Source organism: Haematobia irritans, chromosome 3 (assembly GCF_050003625.1).
Source record: "Haematobia irritans isolate KBUSLIRL chromosome 3, ASM5000362v1, whole genome shotgun sequence".
In the NCBI taxonomy this organism is placed as follows: domain Eukaryota; kingdom Metazoa; phylum Arthropoda; class Insecta; order Diptera; family Muscidae; genus Haematobia; species Haematobia irritans.
Genome location: NC_134399.1, coordinates 187,883,256 through 187,909,542, shown reverse-complemented (window position 1 = coordinate 187,909,542; position 26,287 = coordinate 187,883,256). Strand labels below are relative to the sequence as shown.

The 26,287-nt window shown below is 31.2% G+C and overlaps 2 protein-coding genes across 7 annotated transcripts in view; both read right to left on the bottom strand.

Annotated features, from left to right (window-relative positions):
* The window catches only part of RhoGAP19D (Rho GTPase activating protein at 19D), a 302,970-nt gene that overhangs the window by 57,023 nt on the left and 219,660 nt on the right, over positions 1–26,287 (bottom strand). The gene's annotated exons all lie outside the window — the stretch shown is intronic.
* LOC142230009 (uncharacterized) lies at positions 5,132–12,760 on the bottom strand. Its single transcript, XM_075300620.1, has 2 exons — positions 12,396–12,760; positions 5,132–6,804 (listed from the first exon to the last, which is right to left on the bottom strand). Exon 2 carries the CDS (start codon positions 6,800–6,802, stop codon positions 5,729–5,731), a length of 1,074 nt encoding a protein of 357 aa, XP_075156735.1. The 5' UTR covers positions 6,803–6,804; positions 12,396–12,760; the 3' UTR covers positions 5,132–5,728.

Below are 26,287 nucleotides of genomic sequence, written 5' to 3'. Positions count from 1 at the left end.
ATTTTCTCAAATTTTTATTTCTATAGAAAATTTTGTGAAAATTTTATTTCTATAGAAAATTTTGTCAATATTTTATTTCTATAGAAAATTTTGTCAAAATTTTATGTCTATAGAAAATTTTCTCAAAATTTTAATTTCTATAGAAAATTTTGTCAACATTTTATTTTCCCAAAATTTTATTTCTATAGAAAATTTTCTCAAAATTTTATTTCTATTTGATTTCTATAGACAATTTTATTTCTATTTTTATTCTCAAAATTGTATCTCAATAGAAAATTTTTTCAAAATTTTATTTCTATAGAAAATTTTGTCAAAATTTTATTTCTACGGAAAATTTTCTCAAAATTTTATTTCTACGCAAAATTTTCTCAAAGTTTTATTTCTACGAAAAATTTTCTCAAAATTTTATTTCTATAGAAAATTTTCTCAACGTTTTATTTCTACGAAAAATTTTCTCAAAATTTTATTTCTATAGAAAATTTTGTCAAAATTCAATTTTCATAGACAGTTTTATCAAAGTTTTATTTTTATAGAAAATTTTCTCAAAATTTTATTGCTAGAGGAAATTTTGTCAAAATTTTATTTCTATAGAAGATATTATCAAAATTTTATTTCTATGGAAAATTTTCTCAAATTTTTATTTCTATAGAAAATTTTCTCAAATTTTTATTTCTATAGAAAATTTTGTCAAAATTTTATTTCTACAGAAAATTTTATCAAATTTTTATTTCCACCAAAAATTTTCCCAAAATTGAATTTTGATAAATTCTATGAATTTTACTAATTTCTATAATTTGTCCCATATTCTAAGATTTTTTCTAATTTGTAGAATTTGTGAAAATATATGGAACTTAAGTAAAGTTCATAGGTGTATAAAAATTTATAGAATTTACAAAAATCCTAGACCAACATAGCCCAATTTAGCGAAATTCCAAAAACTTAGGAAAATTCTAGGAATTATCCAAAATTCATTGAATTTTCCTAAATTCTGAGAATTTTCCTAATTCTGTCAATTTTCCTAAATTTTATGGATTGTCCTATATTCTAGGAATTTTCAATAATTTTATGAATTTTTATAAATTCCATGCATTTGTTTAATTCTAAGAATTTTTATAAATTTTAAGAACTTTCATAAATTCTACGAATTCTATAAATTTTCATAAATTCTATGAATTTTTATAAATACTAAAAATTTTCATAAATTCCATGAATTTTTATAAATTCTAAATTTTTTTTTATAAATTCCATGAATTTTCATAAATTCTATGAATTTCCATTATTTCTATGAATTTTTAAATTCTAAAAATATTCACAAATTCCATGAATTTTTATAAATTCCATTTGTCAAAATTTTATTTTAATACAAAATTTTATTTCCATAGAAACTTTTATCAAAATTTAAGTTCTATAGAAAATGTTGTCTGTAAAAATTTAAACATATCATAGTTGGGGAGGAATATATTGGAAATTTTCATTTTTTTTTAATTTTCATTAACATAATTTTTTTATTTAATATAAAAAAAAACTATTGAAAAATTTTAAAAGTTAAAAGGAGAGTGGTCTAAACCAAATACCCATTGGCGCGCCAATTGTCTGCGTTACCAAGCCAGAATGAGTTGGACTTTTGCAAATTGTTTGAAATACACGAAGCATATAATTTTTTTTGCGAAATATTTCCAAATCAGCATATAGGCTAGACAAAAATCCAACAAACTCCAGCAGTAACACCACCATGTCTCAACCTCAAACACATTTAGTCGATTTTATTCATTTGGCCACCACATAAATATTGGCAACATAACAGTCCAATATCAGTCAACGACATGACGAAAAAAAAAAATACAAAATATTGTGATTATAGCTACCACTGCATGTTTGCTTTCATCGGCTCCATAAAATGACTACTGTGTTTGCATTTTGGGTGGTATACCCTTATTATGCGACAATTGCGATAATCATTGTCATTTGTTTGCTAATTTTGAAATTAGAAAGTGTGACATGTGAGAAAAACTTAAGCTAATAATGATTTTTAATTTTTTTTTTGCATTTGCATTTAAGCAAAATCTATGAAAATTAGCAGTAATATGCGAATGTAAATACTAATAGCAGATGTAACATCTGTGGGTCTAGTGGAAGGAAGGAAAATGTGAAAAGGGCTACCCAGCAAAAACTCCCATTACCAAGTAATCTTGGAGGTAAGTTAATCCAAAATTGGTAAGCAATTACTATTAAATGGAACACAGGCTTGCATTTTTAAAGGCAAGTCCTATTTCAAAAGTACTTCTCTGCAGCATTACCACAAAAGATGAAGATGAATTGTAAGGATGGACGAGATGTGAGCACACAAATTAATTAGTGAGAAATTAACAACACATCTATATGCCACATGAAAATCGGATGTAAGGTAACCGAAAGCGTCCTGTGATGGTAAGTCATTATTTCCAAACACATGATAATGTTGGTGGTATGGCTTAAATGCTCTTGGTAAACAATTTGTCACCTCAACTACATACCCAGTATATGCTAGGTAACAAAGAAATCTTTTGAAAAGTATACAGATGATGGATGTTTGTAAAAAAAAAAAGAACAAATTATAAAAATATTCATAAATTCTATGAATTGTCCAAAAATAAATTCCATCATTTCCATTACATACCATACAAATATATAATATTCCGAGTTTGATGAATTTGTTGGTGCATTATTATTACTACTTTTTTTAATTTATTGTAAACTTTCACAAAAAGATCATATTTTACCAAAAATTGCATTGCCTTCACAATTTGTTTTGAACATAAATCTTAAAAACACTACACACAAAAATGAATCTACGATATTAATACAAGAAAAAACCCCTTGCATTTGCCTAAATTACGAAGTGATATGCTAGTAAATTTGGTTATACCCCCTGTTATGTATGTTAATTAAGTACCATAGCTCATACCATTTGTGGCTACTTGTAGTAATTTATCTTTGGGCATCTGTAAGAAAAAAAACACAAACTCCCATATTCTTCATCTTGCATCAATTTGTCTATCTTGTTGAAAATTACAACAACAACAAAAACTTGAAGGGAATAACATAAATCAGTAAAAATGATTGATTGCCAGTGTAAGCTGTTCCACTTTAATACAGATATCATTTCAATGTTGGCATAATTTTTTGCAGACATATTATGGTAATAAAGTCCTGATTCATAACATTAATGAACGTTCATAGAAATAATAAAAAAAAATCATACAACCTCTAGTAATTAAGAGAATGTATAAAAATCGTAGAAATTGGGAAAATACTTAGAACAGGGGAAAATTCATAGAATTTAAGAAAATTCATAGAATTGAAGAAAATTCATAGAATTTAAAAAAATTTAAAAAAAATTAAGAAAATTCATAGAATTTAAGAAAATTCATAGAATTTATGAGAATTTATTTTATGAAAGTTCGTGGTATTCATACAAATTCTGAGAATTTATGGGAGTTCTTAGAATTCATGAAAATTCTTAGAATTTATAAAAATTCATGTTATTTATGAAAATTTATGAAAATTCATGGAATTTATAAAAATTCATGGGATTAATGAAAATTCATGGAATTTATAAAAAAAATTTTGAATTTATGAAAATTCTTAGAATTTATAAAAATTCGTAGAATTTATAAAGATTCTTCGAATTTATAAAAATTCATGGTATTTATAAAAATAATTAATGAAAATTCATAGAATTTATGAAACTTCATAGAATTTATGAAAATGCATGGATTTTTAGGGAAAATTCATAGAATTTATGAAAATTCATAGAATTTATGAAAATTCATCTTCATAGAATTTTGGAAAGTTCATAGAATTTTCCTAAATTCTTTGAATATCCCTAAATTAGGCATTGTTGGTGTTGGGTTAATGAAAATTCATGGATTTTTCATAGTTCATAGAATTTTCTTAAATTCTTGGAATTTTCCTAAATTAGGCATTTTTGGTTTATGATTTTTTGTAAATTCTAACAATTTTTATAATTCTATTGGCCAGTTTCTCATCCTCCGATTAATTTTAACCGGTGGATAGACCTCCGGTTAGTAAAATTTTTGTATGGGATCAGCTGTTTTATCGACACGATAAATAATAACAAGACATTGAGAAACTGGCCCTATGAATTTTAATTAAATTTATCTTCACAAATTCTACATATTAAAAAAAATTCTTAGAATATGGGACAAATCATTGAAATTAGTAAACTTTATAGAATTTATGAAAATTTATAGAACTTAAGAAAATTCATAAAATTTAGGAACATTCATAGAATTTAGAAAATTTCGTAGTATTTAGGAAAATTCATAGAATTTATAAAAATTCATGGAATTTATGAATATTTGTAGAATTTATAAAAATTAATGGAATTTATAAAAAATCATATAATTAATGAAAATTCATAGAATTTATGAAAATTCATGGAATTTATGAAAATTTGTGGAATTTATAAAATTAATGGAATTTATAAAAATTCATATAATTATTGACAATTCATAGACTTTATGAAACTTCATAGAATTAATGAAAATTCATGAATTTTTAGGGAAAATTCATAGAATATATGAAAATTCATAGAATTTATGAAAACTCATAGAATGTAGGAAAATTCATAGAATTTATGAAAATACATGGAATATAGGAACATTCATAGAATTTTCCTAAATTCTTTGAAATTTCCCTAAATTCTTTGAATTTCCCTAAATTCTTTGAATTTCCCTAAATTAGGCATTGTTGGTTTATGATTTTTTGTAAATTTTTATAATTCTATGAATTTTAATTAAATTTATCTTCACAAATTCTACATATAAAAAAAAATTCTTAGAATATGGGACAAATCATAGAAATTAGTAAACTTTATAGAATTTATGAAAATTCATAAAATTTAGGAACATTCATAGAATTTAGGAAATATCCAAGAATTTAGAAAATTTCGTAGTATTTAGGAAAATTCATAGTGTTTGAGTGGGGGCAAAAATTTTCCCACTTTCCGTTTAATTTAATTTATTTGACTATAGTTTTTTTTTGGTTTGTTGATGTCAATGTGTCACTTGTTTTGTTGTTGTAGTTTACCCGTTCGATTTTACCGTTTTAGTTTTAATAAAAGTCACTATTTAATTTATATTTAATTTTCTTCACAATGTTTTGTTTTATTGATTTGAAATTAGTGTCACAAAAAATTCACTTTGAATTATGATTTAAACGTTTTATTTTCACTTGATGTTTGTTTGGTTTTTCTTGAAGTCGAGCGCACCGAATACAAAGCAAGTCGTTCACCAACTGACTTTCTTGTTTCCCTTTATATCGGTCAAGGGCAAAGTAAAAGAAAAAAAGATCACAGGCAACAACAATAACAATACCAACACTCACTCTCTACACTGGATGTAGATGATGTTGAGTGTTGTTATTGTTGTTGTTACTCCTAACAGTCTTTCCAATAAGAAACAAAGAACAAATGAAAACAAACCAAACATCAAATGAATGTTGAAAATTAAAATGTAATACGAGAGTAATGTTAAAAGTAATTCAAAATAAACAAAATATGAAAGAATAAGAATACAAATGAATAAGGAAATTAAGGAAACTGATCAAATGAAAAGAATAATGGCAATGGAGATAATGAAATGAAAAATATAAAAATGAAAAAAAAAACAAATGATATTAGTTTAATGTCGTTTGACATTAAACATGCCGGCCTCCCAGTGATTCTTTACCAAAGTCGCCCCATGGATCCGCTAAAAGTATAGCCAAGTGCTGTTTTGATGGCGACGACGCCTGGTACGTTGGTTTCAAGAGAGCCGTTGCGCCATAGGTCTGCGAAGTAATCTGAACCCAGTTCGATGTCAATTGGAGTGTTGCACTTGAAGTCGGGATCAGCCAATGTGTCGAGCGAGAAGTCTTTGTCCGGATTAGATAATATAGGTCCATCATAGGGTTTTCGAGGGAGGTCGCTGGTCATCAGTGCTCGTATTTCTTTTGTCCATTTGAAACGCGCAAGCCGACCTGATAAACGAAATTTGGCAAAGCGTGTGTCACGATATGCAAAGGTCGGAAGATGCAGTGACGACTGAAGGTTACAAGAAATCCGAGACACAGTAGCACTGAAGTTCAAGATCGCTCGGCAGGTATGCCATATATACGGTTCTTCCGGAAAAGCCACATGAACTTGAACCGTGGGGACAAGAACTTTAGACCACCTGAACGGCACATGAGGTTGCGGTACCAATTTGATCTCTGATTGGCTGCGTTGAGGTCGCTTGGCTGAATTTGAAGGTCGACTAGGTGTTCGGGATTTCCGTTCCTGTGAAGTTGAGTCTCTATCGGTTGACTGGCTTCGTCGGCGTATAAATTCCCGAGGACTAGGTCTTTCTTCACGTGGTAGAGGTCGGTTATCATGTGGTTGATGTCGATTGTCACGGGATTGAGGTCGATTGTCACGTGGTTGAGGTCGTTCAACACATGACTTAGGTCGTGGCTCCGCACGTTCCTCAGATTTGGCGTGCATTTCTTTGATTTGTGGTGCGTAATGTAGAAGCGTGTTATGTCTGGCATTGCATATCTGGCAACTTAACTTAGTTGGACAATCACGGCGTATGTGTGAACAAGCGAGGCAGTTTATGCAGTAAAAATGCTGACAGACGATTTCAAAGCGCTCGGACGGCCCTTGGCTCAAAAACTTATGGCAGGTCTTGATGGGGTGATCTTGTTTACAGAGACCACATGAATACATCCATCCCTTGGGTCTGCTGCTGTGTCGATCAGTGGTTGGTTGTTTGGCTGCCATTTCTGAAAAGAGGAACGTGTATAGTGCGGATCGTAGCTAATTTATGTATGTATTTAATTGGAGAGAAGAGGAATCAATTTAGTTATAGGTCTTCGAATGACCCCATTGGAGGTCTTAAGGTCAACTACACGGCTATTATCGTCTGATCCTGGATAAAGATGAATAATTCTTCCTAGTTTCCAGACATTCGGAGGAAGTCTGTCATCCTTGATTATTACGAGGTCATTCATTTTCACATTTTCCTGTTGTCTCTTCCACTTATACCTACGATGTAATTCTCTCAGATATTCAGTCTTCCATCGTTGACAAAACTGCTGAGAGATTATCTTCAAACGTTTCCAACGATTGGCAAGCGTGATATTGTCTGAAGATAGGTCTGGTTCAGCTGGGGACAAAATTGGGGCGCCAATTAGAAAATGTCCTGGTGTAAGTGGAGAGAGGTCATTTGGGTCATCATTAGCGGGGCTTAGAGGTCTTGAATTGAGGCAGCTTTCGATACGAGCTAAAATCGTTGAAAGTTCCTCAAAAGTGAAGGTCATGTCAGGAATCGCCTTTTTTAGGTGGGACTTAAAGGATTTCACCCCGGCCTCCCATAGTCCGCCCATATGTGGGGCACCGGGTGGAATGAAATTCCATTCAATGTCCTGAGATGAATGTCGAGTGATAAGATCGGATTGTAAATGTCTGAAGAACTCTATCCGATCTTTTTTCAGCATTTCTGCTGCTCCCGTGAAGTTGGTTCCGTTGTCCGAAAACATTTTTGCAGGACAACCCCGTCTACCAATAAATCGGGCAAATGCAGCGAGAAAAGCTTTGGTCGAGAGGTCGCTAGTGGCCTCCAAATGTACGGCTTTGGTCGAAAAGCATACAAAGATGCACACGTAACCTTTTGTAATGAGGCATGCTCTACCTGTATAATTTCGAATATTAAAAGGTCCGGCAAAGTCAACTCCGGTGTTCTGAAAAGGTCTTGTGAAAGTACTGCGTTCAGGAGGTAGAGAAGCCATGATCTGGTTTCTCGTATGTTTTTTGTACAAAATGCAAGTCTTGCAGTGATTTATGACAAATTTCACAAGAGGTTTAAGTCGAAAGATCCAAAATTCTGTTCTTAAAATACGAATCATCAGTTGACTGCCGCCGTGTAAAGTCGATTTATGAGTATGCTCAACAAGTAATCGTGCAAGTCGGCAATCATGGGGAATCAAGATGGGATGTCGTTCATTAAATGTCAAAGATGGCGATTTTGTAAGACGTCCATTTGATCTCATAATGCCAAAGGTATCTAAGAATGGATTTAATGTCAAAAGTGAACTGGTTGAAGCTATCTGAAGCTTTTTCGAGAGTTGAGTATATTCCTCTCCAAAATGATGTCGTTGTGTTATTATGATAAGTCGAGTTTTAACAAATTTAATTTCATCGGAAGAAATTTCATTAGACGTTGATCGAAGTTGAATTCTTTTGGATCCTGTATTTCTCCAAAACCGAAATACATAAGCGAGAACACGGTATGCTCGAGAAAGACTAGAAAATCGCTCCAATGGATCTTCGTAGGTCGTTGTTAAGAATGACTTAACCGGCTTTATTTCCAAAGTTGTTTCAACCGTTTGTTTGGGAACCGGCCAACGGCTTTTTGGTTCTTTCAACCAGGAAGGTCCGTACCACCACAGGTCGTAAGTCTGTAGATCAATCGACGAACATCCCCTCGTAGCGATGTCTGCTGGGTTATATCGAGATTCTACATGTCGCCAGTTTGAAGTTCCTACTTTTTCTGTAATTTCAGCAATTCTATTCCCAACGAAGGTGTTCCAGGTACAAGAAGGTCGATTTAGCCATGATAGAACAATCGTTGAGTCGGTCCAGAAATGTAGGTCATATGAGGTCAACTGTAAACGTGGCACTGTAGAAGACACCAAAGTCGAGAGTAAAACTGCGCCACAAAGTTCAAGTCTCGGCAACGACAGCTTTTTGATGGGGGCTACACGAGTTTTAGCAACTAGTAAATGGCACTTTATGTCATTCCCCGTTTCAAGTCGGATGTATAAAGTCGCAGCATAAGCTTTCTCCGAAGAGTCGCAAAACCCATGTAGTTCTACCTTGGATTCTGGAGTGAATTGTACCCAGCGAGGTATTTTGACACTTTGAATGTCAGGACAGGTCTTTAGGAAATTTTGCCATGTTATACAGGTCAGAGGTGTTAGCCCATCGTCCCATCCGACTTTGTCCAGCCAGATTTGCTGCATGATGAGCTTGGCGACGACTATAATTGGCGCTAACCAGCCACATGGGTCAAAAAATCGAGCTATGGTTGAAAGAACCTCTCGTTTAGTATACGAGGGTTTAATTATAATTTCAGGTTGGGGAAATGAAAATGAGTCCGCTTTAATGTCCCATTTTATCCCTAAGGTCTTGGTTCCAATATTTTCGGACAAAGTCAGGCAATCTAATGATAGAAGTTTTTCTTCAGGAAGGTCTTTGATGACTTGAGGATCATTGGAAGTCCATTTCATGAGGTCAAACCCGGCAGATAGTAACGCACTTTCTAGTTGCTTTCTAGAAATGATTGCCTCATTGACCGTATGCCCTCCTGCTAGAACATCGTCAACGTACATGTTTTCCTCTAAAACTTTAGCAGCCAAAGGATGAGAATGTCGAACGTCTTCAGCTAGCTGTAGTAAGGTCCTTATTGCCAAAAATGGGGCACAATTGACTCCAAAGGTCACTGTTTGAAGTTCAAAGTCCTCAATTGGGTCCTTAGGGGATTTCCGAAACAATATTCGCTGATATTGAGTTTGTGATGGGTCGACTAGTATCTGACGATACATTTTGGTAATGTCCGCGTTGTAGACATATTTGAAAAGTCTCCACTTCAAAGTCTGTAGAACGAGGTCCTGCTGAAGAATAGGTCCAGGGTACAAAATGTCGTTAAGACTTTTCTTGTTAGAAGTCGGAGACGACGCGTTGAAGACAACTCGCAATTTAGTTGTAACACGGTCTGGTTTTATCACCGCGTGGTGAGGCAAATAGTAGTTAGGTCTTTTCTGAATCTCAGAATGATGTATCTTTCTCATATGTCCTAGGTCCAGGTATTCAAGTATTACTTGGTCATACTGATGTTTGATGTCAGGCTTCGTACTGAGCATCTTTTCCATCCGTAGAAACTGAGCCATTGCTATACTACGCGAATGTCCAATTTCTTCACCATTTTTGAATGGAAGGGTAACAACGAATCTTCCTGAACTGTTTCGGTAGGTCGTAGTTTGGAAGATTGTTTCGCAGGTCTTGTCCTCTTCTGACCTCAAAATGGGTTTTGGGGTCTCCTCCACCTCCCAAAATTGTGTGAGGATTTTATCGAGGGCAACTGCATTGAAAAGCGATATCTCATTTTTTGATTCAGTCGATTTCTCCACTGGTCCCCCCACAATCCAGCCAAATACTGTCTTTTGTGCCAAAAGTGAGCCGAGTGGACGAATCGGAGCTGCTACGTCAAAAATTGAGGGACCTAGGTCAAGTCCTATGAGAATATCAATTGATTGGCTTACGTAAAAGTACGGATCTGCCAAGGGTTGTTCAAATGTACTGATGTCGATGTCTAGGTCTTTAGGCGGCAAATTAAATGGTAAGGTCTTTAGAACTGGAGCCAAAACATCTAGTTTGAAATTGGGTTCCACCTTTGAGCACAGTGTGAAAATACAAGCCTGGGTTGATGTTTCAGTCACTGTTGGACTCAAACCTGAGACATGCACTAAGTTCCGCTTGGTCGGAAGTCTAAGTCGGTTTTTCAATTTGTCGGAGATAAAAGTCGATTGAGATCCGGGATCTATGATCGCTCTAGCTTCGTATCTCTGACCATTCGATTCTATTTCAACAAGGGCTGTGAAGAGTAATGTCTCTCTAGACTGAGGTCTAAGCGCAGGTCGATTAGCCTCTCGGAGAGCTAAAGTCGTGATGTGAGGTTGTTCAGTATCTGGTATGGACTGTATAGTTGTTGTAAAGGCTTGAGCACTGGTACTAGGTCGTACGCTGGCGTCTTGTTCAAGTGACATGGTCGATGCGCCATTACCTTTGTGTAAAAGTGTGTGATGTCGTTGATTGCAAGTTCGGCAGTTATAGTTACTTTTGCAATCTTTGATGTGGTGGTCTGCTGTGAGACAATTGAAACATGATCGACTATTTTTTACAAAATGAATACGATCATTTATGTTCTTTTCTAAAAATTTAGGGCATTTTCCCAAAGTGTGACTTTCTTTGCAAAGTTGGCATGTTACTGTGGTGAGAGGTTGAGGTGTTTTTTTTGAATTAGGTCTCATTTTAGTTTTTTCTTCTATTTTCGTCTGGAAAGTATGAATGCGCCGATCTTTTGGATTGTATGTCTTTTCCTGAGGTTTGCTGTTTGATTTTGAGGTCGACGGCTGAACATTGCCTACGGATTCTAAAGTCTTGAACTTTTGGGTCAAGAAATCATCAAAATTACGCCATGAAGGCATTTGAGAACTGTCGTCTAGATCCTTTTCGAAGTCCTCCAAATAATTTCTCGGTAATTTCTGAGAGCATAAATATATTAAAATCGGATCCCATGACGTGGTAATGATGTCCAAGGTCTTTAAAGTCTGTAAACATCCAGTTACTGTGCGTTGAAGCAATTTAAGTGATGAACTTGAATGTACAGATACGGCGGGGAGGTCAAATAATATACGAATTTGCTCATTGACTTGCATACGCTTGTTTTCGTAGCGATCTGCTAGACTTTTCCAAGCGATGTCAAAGCCTTCGTTAACAAGTGGTACGTGGGATATAATTTCTCGCGCCTCACCTCCAGTTTTCTGATTCAAATGGTAAAGTTTTTCAACCCCACTAAGTCTCGGATTTTTAATGTAAATTGCCGAGAAAAGGTCGCGAAATGTTGGCCAGGTCTTGTAGCTGCCATAGAAAACGTCCGTATCGCATGGCGGTAATTTTATGGCATATTCATGTGATCTGTCAAAGCCCGCTGGGCTGGGGGCTGAAAGTCTCTCTGATTTCTCTGGAGGATGGTTGAGGGAAGAAAGAGCTTCTTTTTCTGCGTTGAGTGAGCTGACAACAAGTTTGTAGGACGACAGAGCCTTTCGATAAGTTTCGCGCAAAATTTTTAAATCAATTGGTTTTTCTCCTTCTGGTGCCTTATAGTCTCTACATATCTCATACGACCTTTGAACTTGGGTCCATAAATGGTCCACATGAACGCGTAACACGTCTAGAGAGTGCACATCTTTTTCGGCAGGTCTATTGGATTCAGCCTGCTCGAAGTCCATAAGGTCGTTAAAGGCATTAGTAAATTTCTCAGAAACGCTCATTTCGAAAAAGTAGGTCGAAATAAAAAAGAATCGAAAAAATCCCACGAAATATCAATATTATAGGTCAACTGGCGTTGGTATGTTGAAAATTTATCAGAAAATCGAGAAATTTCAAATTAAAAATTTCCAAAAATGTCCCCGCAAAATTTCAAAAAAGGTCCGATCTGGCAACCCAATTTACCGATTCGCCAATATGTAAACAAATGAGTCGATGAGAGCGACTAAATCGGGACGAAGAGGAAAGCAAAAGTGATTGTACTTACTCCGTTGTTTTTTTTTTTTTTTTGCGAGTGTGGAGAATTGGAGTCTCTTTGTTGTACTCGTTGAGAGGTCTTGATAAATAAACGGAGGTCTACAAGAAAAAGAGAAAATCACTTTGAGGTCAACACTTTTGAAAATTTTGTTTTGGAATTTACAGTTAGAATTTACAGTTGCTTTTTACAAAACGTCACTTATTTTGAAATCTTGATTTGCACTTATGTAATGTCACACAACTTTATTTGGTTTATTTGCTTTAACTGCTTTTATGTATTTTATTTCACAGGTCACAATTTTTTATTTCACAAAAATTTGCAATTTTCCAAAAAAGATGTCACTGGACCTTGCACAAGTTACTTTTCTTTCACTTTTTGTCTATGTCACTTTTTCCTTTACAAGATTTCAAAAATATTAACTAATTTTTTCCTCAAGATAATTTTCAGTCACCAACAATTTACTAATTTTTTCCTTTTTATTATTATATATATTTTTTTTCTTTTACTACAGTATGTCTTTCACCACAGATTTTGTTTTTGTTGTTAATTCACATAAATGTCAATGTCACACACTTTTAATTTTTAAAAAGAAAAATTTTATATAAATTATTTCATTTAATTTTCCATTAATGGAGTTAGGTCAATTTGCATTTTACCAAAGCTCAAACTTGTTGCACAAACAAATTTCTATGTGAGTTATTGTTCACAAAGGTCACTTGAACAATTAACTAAAACACTTATTCGGTTCGATTAGGACCAAATGTTTGAGTGGGGGCAAAAATTTTCCCACTTTCCGTTTAATTTAATTTATTTGACTATAGTTTTTTTTTGGTTTGTTGATGTCAATGTGTCACTTGTTTTGTTGTTGTAGTTTACCCGTTCGATTTTACCGTTTTAGTTTTAATAAAAGTCACTATTTAATTTATATTTAATTTTCTTCACAATGTTTTGTTTTATTGATTTGAAATTAGTGTCACAAAAAATTCACTTTGAATTATGATTTAAACGTTTTATTTTCACTTGATGTTTGTTTGGTTTTTCTTGAAGTCGAGCGCACCGAATACAAAGCAAGTCGTTCACCAACTGACTTTCTTGTTTCCCTTTATATCGGTCAAGGGCAAAGTAAAAGAAAAAAAGATCACAGGCAACAACAATAACAATACCAACACTCACTCTCTACACTGGATGTAGATGATGTTGAGTGTTGTTATTGTTGTTGTTACTCCTAACAGTCTTTCCAATAAGAAACAAAGAACAAATGAAAACAAACCAAACATCAAATGAATGTTGAAAATTAAAATGTAATACGAGAGTAATGTTAAAAGTAATTCAAAATAAACAAAATATGAAAGAATAAGAATACAAATGAATAAGGAAATTAAGGAAACTGATCAAATGAAAAGAATAATGGCAATGGAGATAATGAAATGAAAAATATAAAAATGAAAAAAAAAACAAATGATATTAGTTTAATGTCGTTTGACATTAAACACATAGAATTTATAAAAATTCTTGGAATTTATGAAAATTCATATGATTAATGAAAATTCATAGAATTTATGAAACTTCATAGAATTTATGAAAATTCATGGAATTCGTAGAATTTATGAGCAAAACTCATAGAATATAGGAAAATTCATAGAATTTATGAAAATACATGGAATATAGGACAATTCATAGGATTTATGAAAACTCATAGAATATAGGAAAATTCATAGAATTTATGAAAATACATGGAATATAAGAACATTCATAGAATTTTGGAAAGTTCATAGATTTTTCTTAAATTCTTGGAATTTCCCTAAATTAGGCATTGTTGGATTATGATTTTTTGTAAATTCTTAGAACTTAAGAAAATTCATAAAATTTAGGAACATTCATAGAATTTAGGAAATATCCAAGAATTTAGGAAATTTCGTAGTATTTAGGAAAATTCATAGAATTTAGGAAAATTCTTAGAATTTATAAAAATTCATGGAATTTATGAAAATTTGTAGAATTTATGAAAATTTGTAGAATTTATAAAAATTAAAGGAATTTATAAAAATTCATATAACCAACCATAGAATTTATGAAACTTTATAGAATTTATGAATATTCATGGAATTCGTAGAATTTATGAAAATTCTTAGAATTATTTTATTATTTATTATTTATTCAAAAATTCTGTAATACAAAGCCAATAGAGGCCTATAAAAATATATTACATCATAACAAAAATACTGAGCCATCGATATAATGTAAACAAGTTAATATCTTTTTGGGAAAATTCATAGAATTTATGAAAATTCATAGAATATATGAAAATTCATAGAATTTATGAAAACTCATAGAATTTATGAAAACTCAAAGAATATAGGAAAATTCATAGAATTTTCTTTAATTCGTTGAATTTTCCTAAATTAGGCATTGTTGGTTTATGATTTTTTGTAAATTCTAAGAATTTTTATAATTCTATGAATTTTAATTAAATTTACCTTCACAAATTCTACATATTAAAAAAATTCTTAGAATATGGGACAAATCATAGAAATTAGTAAACTTTATAGAATTTATGAAAATTCATAGAGCTTAAGAAAATTCATAAAATTTAGGAGCATTCATAGAATTTAGTAAATATCCAAGAATTTAGGAAAATTCGTAGTATTTAGGAAAATTCATAGAATTTATGAAAATTAATAGAGCTTAAGAAAATTCATAAAATTTAGGAACATTCATAAAATTTAGGAAATATCCAAGAATTTAGGAAATTTCGTAGTATTTAGGAAAATTCATAGAATTTAGGAAAATTCATAGAATTTAGAAAAATACATAGAAAGAATTTAGAAAAATTCATAGAATTTAGAAAAGTTCAACGAATTTTAAAATATTCATATTAGAAGTGAGAAACATCCATAAAATATCGACAAATTGAGAATTTATGGAATTTAGGCATTTAGGCATAGTGGCAGCCCGATATTTCAGGCTCACTTAAACTATTCAGTTCATTGTGATACCACAGTGGTGAACTTCTCTCTTATCACCAATATGCCGACGACTGTTAAACAATAGCATCGGGGTCCAATGTTCCCAGTATTGGGGATTTTGCTCTAAATTGGGGATACTTTTTTGTGGATAGGGACGATTTTGTGGGGAATTTTCCTAAATATGGGGATTTTAGTTTTAGGTTAGGTTAGTGGCAGCCCGGTCAGGCTTACTTAGACTATTCAGTCCATTGTGATACTACAGTGGTGACCTTCTCTCTTATCACTGAGTGCTGCCCGATTCGATGTTAAGCTCAATGACAAGGGACCTCCTTTTTATAGACGAGTCCGAACGGCGTTCCACATTGCAGTGAAACCACTTAGAGAAGCTTTGAAACACTCAGAAATGTCACCAGCATTACATCGGTGGGATAATCCACCGCTGAAAAACTTTTTGGTAATAGGTCGAAGCAGGAATCGAATCCAGGACCAAGGCGGGCATGCTAACCATTGCACCACGGAATTTAACCCTCTAATGCCTCAATTTTTTGAGGCATTCAATGTTAACGACACAAAAGCCAGAGAACTAAGCAAGAAAAATTTATACGGTAAAATTCAGCATATGCTGCATAATCTCTTGAATAGTTTCAAATAAGTTTTCTTTTTATTTTGCCATTTTTGTTGTCTTAAGGTGTGTTTTACTAAAAGCTTCCATATTAAATGAAGCCCGCCTAAAGGCGGGCTTTGGCGTTAAGCAGAATTCATAGGATTGTAAAATTCATGGACCAACATACCCCAATTTAGGGAAATTCCAAGAAATTAGGAAAATTCATAGAATATAGGAAAATTCATAAAATTTGGGAAATTTTTTAGAATTTTAGAAAATTCCTAGAATTTTGGAAAATTACTAGGATTTATATAAAAATTCACAGAGTTCAGGAAAATGGAAAAATTCCTAGAATAGAGAAAAATTGATAGAATTTTTAAACATTCACATTATTTTTAAACATTCTATGAAAATTCATATTATATACGAAAACTCAGGGAATTTACGAAAATTCATAGAAGGAAGGACAATCCATAGAATTTTGGAAAATTCTTAGAATTTTTGAAAATTCATAGAATTCATGAATATGGAATAATTCATAGAATTTATAAAAAAATCATAGAAACTATAATTCGTACCATTGGAAATTCATGGAATTTACAAGCATTTGTTAATATTTCTTCATAGTCTATAAAAATTCAGTTTTTTGAAAATGTATTCATAAATTTTACGAAAATTCATAGAATTCATGAAAATTCATAAAATGTATGAAGACTCATAAAATGTATGCGAAAAATGTATAGATATAAATCATAGATTTTTTTAAATTCATAAATTGAAAATTCATAGTATGTACGTAATGTTCATGAATTTAGAAAACACCAAAGAACATATGAATAATGAAAATTTGTGTACTATAAACGAAAATGTTCATTAACCAGATTTCATACATTCGTATACTTGGCATTTAAACTATTGCCTCTGGATAGGATTTATTAAAAAATGTTTGTTGTATTACATTAATTCAAACAAAAATCCTATTTCCGCCTTTAAAAATCATTTTGAGAGCGAGGGGCCAAAAAATGGGGTTGCTAGCAGTTTTCTGTTTTGCCAGATGACTGCATAGCTTTATTGTCAGTCAGCTGGTATTTGGACAAGAGTACACATTTTGGCCAGTTTGTTGTTTTTTTTTCATTGCTTTTTTCTCCTAACAATTGTTTATGATATCAGGAAGATGATAATAATGACTGATAAGGTGATGATGGCGGATGGGTGTTTGGCTACACCATCACCACGACGACGACGACCACCATCAGACAGCAAGTCATAGACTTAATTTTATGTTAAAATATTAGCAGTGAAAATCAACACAACAACAAATAAAAAACAATTTCTAAGTAATGCGCAATAATAAAATAATCAAAAAATAAGATATAAAATAATAACTTAATTTAGTGGGAAAAGTAAAGAAAACAAAAAACAATCAAAGCAAGGATAGTTCAATGGCTATTGGGTATGTACGGCTGATTGAATGAATTGCTCGATGCTTGAATTTTTGTTTACACAGCTATGAAAGTCTATATTTAGTTTTTTGATTTTTGTTTTTTTTTTTTTCAAATTAAGTCTTTGTATGGACAAAGCTTCATATTAGATGAAATAGATTTATTGGAATTTTGAAAATTTGAAGGAGTTAGCATTATCACAATAATTTCTAAAGAGAAACGAAAATAATTATGGTATTTGTGGATAATAGTCCACAATAATATTATTAGATAAATTCGAGGAAGTGGTTTAAATAAAATCCAAATCAATATATTTTTAAGGACTTCCAGCCATAATAAAACTTTTTCTTGCTTCGTGATAATCTCTCTGGAGAACAGATTATAGACAAGATACGCCGATACCTATTGAGGACTATTTATTTACTCGCATTTGCTGTTGAAAACCACTATAAGTAAAAATTCTATGAATTTCACTAAATTCTGCGAATGTTCATAAATTCTACGAATGTTCATAAATTCTATGAATTTTCATAAATTTTATGATTTTTTATAAATTTTTTATAAATTTTATGAATTTTTTATAAATTCTACGAATTTTCATAAATTCTACGAATGTTCATAAATTCTATGAATTTTCATAAATTTTATGATTTTTTATAAATTTTTTATAAATTTTATGAATTTTTTATAAATTCTACGAATTTTCATAAATTCTACGAATTTTCATAAATTCTACGAATTTTCATAAATTCTATAAATTTTCATAAATTTTACGAATTTTCATAAATTCTACGAATTTTAATAAATTCTATGAATTTTCATAAATTCTACGAATTTTCATAAATTCTACGAATTTTAATAAATTCTATGAATTTTCATAATTTCTACGCGCAAAGGAAAAAAATACGTTTGGAATACGTGTATCGAAAACGTTTTTCTTTTGTTACGAGTTTTTTGAATTTCTTCGAAAATTTTAAACTTTTATCACCAAAAAAAATTCGTTTGTTATAAAATTTTTATTTTTTTAATAGAAACATGTAAGGAAAGTCTAAAGTCGGGCGGGCCGACTATATTATACCCTGCACCACTTTGTAAATCTAAATTTTCGATACCATATCACATCCGTCAAATGCGTTGGGTGCTATATATAAAGGTTTGTCCCAAATACATACATTTAAATATCACTCGATCTGGACAGAATTTGTTGATGGACTTCTACAAAATATATATGCACTAGGTTGGAACACAATGTTTGGTAAAAAATATGGGAAACATTTAAATCTGAAGCAATTTTAAGGAAACTTCGCAAAAGTTTATTTATGATTCATGGCTCGATATATGGTTAGGTTAGGTTAGGTTATGTGGCAGCCCGATGTACCAGGCTCACTTAGACTATTCAGTCCATTGTGATACCACATTGGTGAACTTCTCTCTTATCACTGAGTGCTGCCCGATTCCATGTTAAGCTCAATGACAAGGGACCTCCTTTTTATAGCCGAGTCCGAACGGCGTTCCACATTGCAGTGAAACCACTTAGAGAAGTTTTGAAACCCTCAGAAATGTCACCATTATTACTGGCTCGATATATATGTATATGTTAAAAGTTTAGCAAAATTAGAGTCATTTTTACAACTTTTCGACTAAGCAGTGACGATTTTACAAGGAAAATGTTAGTATTTTGGCAATTTTTGTCGAAATCAGAAAAACATATGTATGGAAGCTATATCTAAATCTGAACCGATCTCAACCAAATTTGGCACGCATAGCTACAATGCTAATTCTACTCCCTGTGCAAAATTTCAATTAAATCGGAGCAAAAAATTGGCCTCTGTGGCCCTATGAGTGTAAATCGGGCGAAAGCTATATATGGGAGCTATATCTAAATCTGAAACGATTTCAACCAAATTTGGCACGCATAGCTACAATGCTAATTCTACTCCATGTGCTAAATTTCAACTAAATCGGAACAAAAAATTGGCCTCTTTGGTCATATGAGTGTAAATCGGGCGAAAGCTATATATGGGAGCTATATCTAAATCTGAACCGATTTCAATAAAATTTGGCACACTTGACTACACTACTAATTGTACTCCTAGTGCAAAATTTCAACCATATTGGGATAAAACTCTGGCTTCTGGGACCGTATTAGTCCATATCGGGCGAAAGATATATATCGGAGCTATATCTAAATCTGAACCGATTTTAATAAAATTTGGCACACTTGACTATAATACTAATTGTTCTTCTTGTGCAAAATTTTAAGCAAATTAGGGTAAAACTCTGGCATCTGGGGCCATATAAGTCCATATCGGGCGAAATATATATATGCGAGCTATATCTAAATCTGAGCCGATTTCTTCCAAAACCAATAGGGTTCTATTCTGAGCCAAAACACATACTTGTGCCAAACTTAAAGTCGATTGGACTGAAACTGCGACCTAGACTTTGATTACAAAAATGTGTTCACGGGCAGACGGACATGGCTATATCGACTCAGGAGCCCACCCTGAGCATTTCTGCCAAAGACACCATGTGTCTATCTCGTCTGCTTCTGGGTGTTGCAAACATATGCACTAACTTATAATACCCTGTTCCACAGTGTGGCGCAGGGTATAAAAATTATTTTTGAACCAACAACACAGTCCATTTCGTTTATATCAAGCACTGTTCTTTTCTGACTTTAAGTCTTTAATACGACACATTTTAAAGTTCATAGTAAAAATTTACTATAGGTGTATGTAATGTTGAACTTTTTTTTGAGAATCTTCCGAACATATCTGGAATATATGTAAAAAGAAAAAGAAAACAAAAAACAAGTATATACGGCCGTAAGTTCGGCCAGGCCGAATCTTATGTACCCTCCACCATGGATTGCGTAGAAACTTCTACGAAAGACTGTCATCCACAATCGAATTACTTGGGTTGTGGTATCTTAAAACTTCTTAACATCGTTTTGTAAATTGTGAGTTAGTCCATACGTGGTATATATTAGACAAAAAAGTTATGTATAGTTAAGTCTACAAATAATTACGAATCGATATGGACTTTTTGCACGGTACCTAGAGAGCCAGAATTGAAATATGGGGGTCGCTTATATGGGGGCTATATACAATTATGAACTTGATATGGACCAATTTTTGTGTGATTGTATATATATATATATATATATATATATATATATATATATATATATATATATATATATATATATATATATATATATATATATATATATATATATATATATATATATATATATATATATATATATATATATATATATATATATATATATATATATATATATATATATATATATATATATATATATATATATATATATATATATATATATATATATATATATATATATATATATATATATATATATATATATATATATATATATATATATATATATATATATATATATATATATATATATATATATATATATATAACCTATATGGACCTAGTTACGCATGGTTGTTAACGACCATATACTAGCACAATGTACCAAATTTCAACCCACTCGGATGAACTTTGCTCCTCCAAGAGGCTCCAAAACCAAATCTCGGGATCGGTTTATATGGGGGCTATATATGATTATGGACTGATATGGACAACTTTTGGCATGGTTGTTAAATATCATATACTACCACCACGTACCAAATTTCAAGCAGATCGCATGAATTTTGCTTCTCCAAAAGGCACCGGTGGTCAAATCTGGGGATCGGTTTATATGGGAGCTATATATAATTATGGGCTGATAGGAACCAATTCCTGCATTGTTGTTGGATACCATATACTAACATCACGTACCAAATTTCAACCGAATGGGAAGAATTCTGTAGGTCAAATCTGTGGATCGGTTTATATGGGGCCTATATATAATTATGGATCGATACCGACCAATTTTTGCATGGGAGTTTGAGGCCATATATTAACACCACGTACCAAATTTAAACTGAATTAGATGAATTTTGGTCTTCCAAGAGGTTCCGGAGGTCAAATCTGGTGATCGGTTTATATGGGGGCTATATATTATTATGGACCGATGTGGACCAATTTTTGCATGGTTGTGAGATACCATATACTAACACCATGTATCAAATTTCAGCCGGATCGGATGAAATTTGCTTCTCTTAGAGGCCTCGCAAGCCAAATCGGGGGATCGGTTTATATGGGGGCTATATATAATTATGGACCGATGTGGACCATTTTTTGCATGGTTGTTAGAGACCATATACTAACACCATGTACCAAATTTCAGCCGGATCGGATGAAATATGCTTCTCTTAGAGGCTCCGCAAGCCAAATCTGGGGATCGGTTTATATGGGGGCTATATATAATTATGGACCGATGTGGACCAATTTTTGCATGGTTTTAAGAGAACATATGTATGCTGACACCATGTACCAAATTTCAGCCGAATAAAATGAAATTTACTTCTCTTAGAGGCTCGGTTTATATGGGGGCTATATATAATTATGGACCGATGTGGACCAATTTTGGCATGGTTGTTAGAGATCGTATGCTGACACCATGTACCAAATTTCAGCTGGATCGGATGAAATTTGCTTCTCTTAGAGTCCCCGCAAGCCAAATTTGGGTGTCCGTTTATATGGGACCTATACATAAAAGTGGACCGATATGGCCCATTTGCAATACCATCCGACCTACATCAATAACAACTACTTATGCCAAGTTTCAAGTCGATAGCTTGTTTCGTTCGGAAGTTAGCGTGATTTCAACAGACGGACGGATGGACGGACATGCTTAGATCGACTCAGAATTTCACCACGACCCAGAATATATATACTTTATGGGGTCTTAGAGCAATATTTCGATGTGTTACAAACGGAATGACAATGTTAATATACCACCATCCTATGGTGGAGGGTATAAAAATAAAATAAATTAATCTGTGAAATAAAGTTTGTTTAATGGGCGCCACAACCTAGGCTATATAAATATAACTTATATGGATAATTGTTTATTGATGACAATGACATCTGCATAGCTCAGTGGATAGTGTGTTGGCTTACAAATTGCCGCGGTTAGATTCTCCGTCCAGGCGAAAGGTAAAATTTAAAAAATTTATAAAATCGAATAATTTCTTCTACGTTATTTGTATTACAGAAAAAGGTGCTAAGAACTAAAAAACCTCGTGGAAGAGAGAAAGATGTGAGGGAAAATGCAATTAGTCTTAAAAGATTGTTTTTGTTTTTGAGTTAGTCTTTATGAAATTGTTTTTACATCCTGGAAAAGAATAAACTTTTATCACAAAAAGTATATACTTTTTTTTTTTTCAAATAAACTTCCTTAAATCAAAAAGCAAATGAGAAACTAACTTAGTTTGTTTAAAATTTCGTTTGAGAGGAAATAAAAATTTTTTGCATGTACGAGTTTTCATAAATTCTATGCGTTTTCATAAATTCTATGAATTTTAATAAATTCTATGAATTTTTATAAATTCTATGAATTTTCATACATTTTATGAATTTTCTTACATTTTATGAATTTTCATTAATTCCATAACATTTTTATAAATTCTATGAAGTTCCATAGGCTCTACGAATTTTTATAAATTCTATGAATTTGTATAAATTCTATGAATGTTATTAAGTTCTATTAATTTTCATAAGTTCTATGAATTTTCATAAATTCTATGGTTTTTCATAAATTTTATGAATTTTTATAAATTTTATGCATTATAATAAATTGTACCAATTTTCATAAATTCTATGAAATTTCATTAATTTCATAAATTTTCATATATTCTATGAACTTCTTATGCATTCAACTCCAAAAGTTCTACGAATTTTTATAAATTTTATGAATTTGTATAAATTCTATAAATGTTTATAAATACTACAAATTTCCATAAATTCTATGAAATTTCATAAATTCTGGGAATTTTTATAAATTCTATAAATTTTCATAAATTATGTGAATTTTCATAATTTATGTGAATTTTCATAAATTTTATTTTATTTTATTAGTTCTATGAATTTTTATAACTTCTATAAATGTTCATAAATTTTATGAATTTTTATTAATTCTATGAATTTTTATTAATTTTAGAAATTTTCTTAAATTTTATGAAGCCAAAGTCGACTATCAAAAACTTTTTTCGAGAAACTTCATGGGTTTAGTGAATTATCCGAATTTACTCTGATAATTTGTTCGTAGTTTCGCTGCAAGTAGAGGATGCTAATCAGCAATACGATAATTCCAAAACGGCTGTCCATTCAAACATCTTGCAGTCAAAAGGGTAAATTTGACAAACGTACTTTTCCGCTGTTGGCTAAGCAACTCTTGTAGTTTAGTAAACGGATGGTTTTAAGTTGAAATAAAAACAACGACAATTTTCATAAATTTTATGAACTTTCTTTAATTCCATAAATTTCAATAAATTCTTTGAATTTCCATATATTTTATAAATTTTCATAAGTTCTATGAGTTTTCCAACATTTTATGAATTTTCCTAAATTTTACAGATTTTGTACAAATTCTGTCAATTTTCATAAGTTACATGATTTTGTACAAATACTACGGACTTTGCATTTATGAATTTTCATTATATCTATGAATTTTTATTTGTTGTAAGATTTTTTTATGAATTCTTTGAATATATATATAATGCCTTTGAATAAATATATAATGCTATAAATGCCACGAAATCTCAGAAATTTTATGAATTATCAGAAATTTTATGAATGTTTAGAAATTTTATGAATTTTCAGAAATGTTGTTGTTTGATAGTTGACCTTTAAACTGTTAATTATATTTGTTTAGTTTGGCTTGAGGTTATGTGAATAAAAAATTTTTATTTAAAAATAATCCAATATTTCGAGACATCTCCGATGCTCTACGTCAAAAATTCTATGAATGTTCGTAAATTCTATGAATTTTTATAAATTCTATAAATGTTCATAAATTCTATGAATTTAAAAATTTTTATGAATTTTCAAAAATTCTATGAATTTTAAAAAATTTTATGAATTTTAAAAAATTTTATGAATTTTCATACATTCTATGGATTTTATATAAATTTGAATAAAATCAAAATTTCTAATTCTATAAATTTTCATAAATTCAATAAATTTTCATAATTTCCAACTGATAATTGTTGATAAAAACGAGCTCGAGGTCTGTATGATTAGTTTTTATTTATTCAATATTTCGTCATCCATAATTTCTATAAATTTTCATAAATTCTATGGATTTTCATAAATTCTATGAATTTTCATATATTCTAAAAATTTTCATAAATTCTATAAATTTTCATAAATTCTATAAATTTTCATAATTTCTATAAATTTTCATAATTTCTATAAATTTTCGTAAATTCTATGAATTTTCATAAATTCTAAACTCTTTCCTATAATTTCAATCTCATCTACATGCTCGTATGTTTACAAAATCGTATTGTACTTTTCAATAAACCTAAATTTACCTTAATTTTTATAACTTTACTCTCATTACCAAGACCCTGAAACTAAATGAATACTTAATAAAATTATGTTTATTAAAAAAAAAAAAACAGAAACAAGTTACAAATAGCACAGAAATGCAAAATAACGAAAATGCAATAAAAAAGCGCAAAATATTAACATAATTACATGTCTAAGTGTCTGGTAATTAAAAAGTAGAACAAACGGAAACACAATTAAAGCGGCAATAAAAAGTCAACCATAATAGCAAACAGTCGGTCACTGTGAATTGACTGTATGACTATTCGGTAAATTGTGTTGCCTTTCCATTTCACGGATATTAGTTTTCAATGAAGGCAAAAAATATCCATCTGTGGGAACAGATGGAGAATTTATTTACTTGCCACATAATAAATCCATAGACTGTGATGTCAGTATTAGAAAAACTTAAGGATGAAAACATCATAAAGTTGTACAAGTATTCTAATTGTGTGGATTATGGAAATTATGGTTAATTTTCATTTTGAGTATTGGTAACATTATGGCAAAATTCAAAATTTTCATAAATTGAAAAAAAAACTTTATGAATTTCTATCAATTTTATGAATATTATGAATTTTCATAAAATTTATTAATTGACTAAATTCAATGACTTTACTTTAAATCTAAAATTTTTCATAAATCATATGAGTTTTACAAGATTCTTCGGATTTTAGGTTAGGTTACGTTAGGTGACTGCCCGATGTATCAGGCTCACTTAGACTATTCAGTCCATTGTGATAGCACATTGGTGAACTTCTCTCTTATCACAGCCCGATTCCATGTTAAGCTCAATGACAAGGGACCTCCTTTTTATAGCCAAGTCCGAACGGCGTTCCACATTGTAGTGAAACCACTTAGAGAAGCTTTGAAACCCTCAGAAATGTCACCAGCATTACTGAGGTGGGATAATCCACCGCTGAAAAACATTTTGGTGTTCGGTCGAAGCAGGAATCGAACCCACGACCTTGTGTATGCAAGGCGGGTATGTTAGCCATTGCACCACGGTAGCTCCCTACGGATTTTGCTTCTATGATTTTTTTCTAAATTGTATGAATTTTCAAAGATTCCATAATATTCATATGAATTTTCATTAATTCCATAAATGTTCAAAAAATCTACTGCTTTTCAAAAATCCTACGAATTTTAATAAATTCTATTAATATTATAAATTTTATGAATTTTCATATATACAAATATATAAAAATTCAATGAATTGAAAAAATTGAAAAATGAAATCCTATAAATTTTCATAAATTCAATGAATTTCCATAAATTCAATGAATTTCCATAAATTCAATGAATTTCCATAAATTCTATGAATTTTCATAAATTCTATGATTTTTCATAAATTCATAATTTTTTTTAATTCTTTGAATTTCTATGAATACCACGAACTTTCATAAATTC

Coding starts and splice junctions, on each gene's coding strand:
- LOC142230009 (XM_075300620.1), bottom strand. CDS start 6,802: ATGGCAGCCAAACAACCAACCACTGATCGACACAGCAGCAGACCCAAG.